A 2,879-nucleotide genomic window follows, 5' to 3' on the forward strand; every position below is an offset into this window, starting at 1 on the left:
AGATGAATAAAATTGACATCCACATCTATATTTGAAGAAAGGGTTAATCTGTACAGTGTGGATGCACTAAATTAGCGCTAATTGAAGTTGATAGTGTAGAGGATGAAAAGATGGAGTCATTGGTAAAAGAAATGATCAGACATGAACAGTAAGACCTCAAAAAAGAAAAAAAAAAGAAAAAAAGAGAAATTGCAGAAAGCACTGCTCAATAGCTGAAGTCCACTCTGTGCTCCTTAGTTTCAGCTCTATCTTGCCATGCATACAAAGGTGAAGACTTTTCTGGGGAATTTCCATCAACCCCTCCTTCAGACAATTTGCCCAGTCATGGGAGCTTAGAGGAACAAAAGTGATATGTATATTCAAAGTAAATGTCTCTTGTGAAATATTTATTTTCAAAATAAAAATTCTGTGTTGAGCATGGTAAGAATAGTAGCATAAGAAGCTTCTTTTGGATGAGCTACTTTGCTTCCTTTATGCTTTTGCTAACTGGAAAGTGAAAGGAGGAATAGGGAGGGAGATGCACATTGAGACTGATACTCCATTCTTCATGACTAGGCCTATACATCTACATTATTTATTAATTGATTCTTATTTTTTTCCAGGTGACATGTAAGGAACATAAATCATCATGAAGGGAGGGAATGAAGACCAGCCAAATGTAGATTCTCAGGCAAGTTCTGAAAGCTTTATGCATTAGTTTAGAAAAGATTTTCATCTTTATTCATCGGCGATTACATTGTAAGATTATATAGCTACTAAGTGAGGGACATGCTAATAACTGTGCATTTCATATTGTTACATTATTTCTAATCACTACTTTGCTTCTTTAAGAAATTTTTCAGGACATCTTTTAACTCATGTGCAATTCCCTCGAACAGGAGGAGGTAGTAGAACGTGTGAAGGCTCGCCTGCAGGAGGAAGGGCGAGAAGCACGAAACCTTGTGGCATATTCCTTACCCATACAGGACCCTCCTCAGCCTGATGCTGGTAAGTGCATGACACAATGAAGGAAGAATGTGAATCATGGGAAACAAAAATGTGCACCATGCTCTTGACTGAAGCATAATTTTTTTTTTAGGTAATGAGGCACAAAAGAGGCTTTGAGACAACATACATGTAAGGGTCTGTTGCTAATGGCAGCTTAGCTCACACAATTTAGAGTGGGGATAGCTAGCATTGCATTGAGTGGGTTAATTGTTCAGACAGCCTTTTTCTCTTTTGTACATGGCATTTTTTCTTATATTTTAAACCATTTATAATTGTTTCCCTGATTTCGTACACAAGCTGTGTTTTATGGTCTGCTTACAGTATACTTATATCAAGTCTGGTCCATTAGAGTAAGTAAGTTCTAACTGAGATCATAAAAAAGATATGTTACCAAACAGTTGCTCTCACAGTACCTTAATAGTGCCATTCTGGCAAGAGTCATGTTTCCTGTTATAGAAACAAATCTTGAATTGTTTCTGTAAATGTAAACATTTAAGGAAAGCTAATTGAATGAAGCAATAATGATGAATAGTACCAGCTGAGTATAATTATCTTCATGACAGATTGACAGTCACACATGAAATGACAAGAAAGTAAATTTACCCAGTAAGATCTCTCTGGCTTACTGAATGACAAGACACTGGGACATATGTTACACATTTTGTATTTCGGTTGGCAAGAATAAATCCTGAACTACGTTTTATGTTCTGCCTTTGTCTGTTACTCTGTATTTTGTTACTCTAGGTTATTAGATTATGAATAGTGATAGGGACTATACAAGATAGCTAGGTTTTTAGATTATGAATAGTGATAGGGAGTATACAATATAGGTAGATTTTTAGATTATGAATAGTGATAGAGAGTATACAAGATAGGTAGATTTTTAGATTATGTATAGTGATAGGGAGTATACAAGATAGGTAGATTTTTAGATTATGAATAGTGATAGGGAGTATACAAGATAGCCAAAATTTAAAGTTGTAGTGATATGAGTCAGTTTTTATAATACATGCTTTCTTTTTCCAAATAAATAGCAATACGGCATAGAGAGGTCAAAAGAGTTGTGGAAATGACACCTAGGCGTGGATCAAAGCAGGACAAGCGACCACGATCAGCATCTGCAGGTCGAGACCCTCAAGCAAGTGAGTGAAGCTTCATTTTGTGAACAGGCTTTCCTCAAGACATAAAGACCTGCATGTCAGGATTATTTGATATTATTATTATTTTTCTAATGAATTTTTAATATAAGGTCATATTTTCTGTCTTAGAGTTTTCCTTATTGTTATTTGTCTTTAGATTTCTTTAACCTTGATTAATTAGCTAGATCTAGGGGATTTTCATGAGAATTGCCAAAATGAGTCTGCATACTCCTTTTTAGCTGCTTACAAAATTGTAACCATTTCATCATAAGATTGCATTGCATTTCATTTGAATTTTAGTGATTTGAGTTTACTTATCCTCTAAATGAGACTGATAGATTCAGTTTTGTTGTTGTAGTCTTCTTCTTAGTCTACTTCGTAGACTTCTTCTTCTTCTTCCTCCTCCTCCTCCTCCTCCTCCTCCTCCTCCTCCTCCTCCTCCTCCTCCTCCTCCTCCTCCTCCTCCTCCTCCTCCTCCTCCTCCTCCTCCTCCTCCTCCTCCTCCTCCTGCTTCTCCTCCTCTTGCTCCTCCTCCTCCTCCTGCTCTTCCTCCTAATCCTCCTCCTCCTCCTGCTCCTCCTCCTCCTGCTCCTTTTCCTTCTTTTCCTTCTCCTCCTCCTCCTCCTCCTCCTCCTCCTCCTCCTCCTTCCTTCCTCCTCCTCCTCCTCCTCTCCTCCTCCTGTTCCTCCTCCTCCTCCTCCTCCTCCTTCCTTCCTCCTCTCCTCCTCCTCCTCCTTCCTCCTCCTCCCTCCT

General features: G+C 38.4%; 1 protein-coding gene across 1 annotated transcript in view; it reads left to right on the forward strand.

The window, feature by feature from the left end:
- ssp3 (short spindle 3) overlaps positions 1-2,879 on the forward strand; it is a gene marked incomplete in the record, with an annotated part of 69,811 nt that overhangs the window by 800 nt on the left and 66,132 nt on the right. The window contains 3 exon segments of the mRNA XM_070136459.1: positions 603-670; positions 879-987; positions 2,022-2,129. Coding sequence (XP_069992560.1) covers positions 629-670; positions 879-987; positions 2,022-2,129 — 259 coding nt within the window.

Source organism: Penaeus vannamei, chromosome 22 (assembly GCF_042767895.1).
Source record: "Penaeus vannamei isolate JL-2024 chromosome 22, ASM4276789v1, whole genome shotgun sequence".
NCBI classification, from domain to species: domain Eukaryota; kingdom Metazoa; phylum Arthropoda; class Malacostraca; order Decapoda; family Penaeidae; genus Penaeus; species Penaeus vannamei.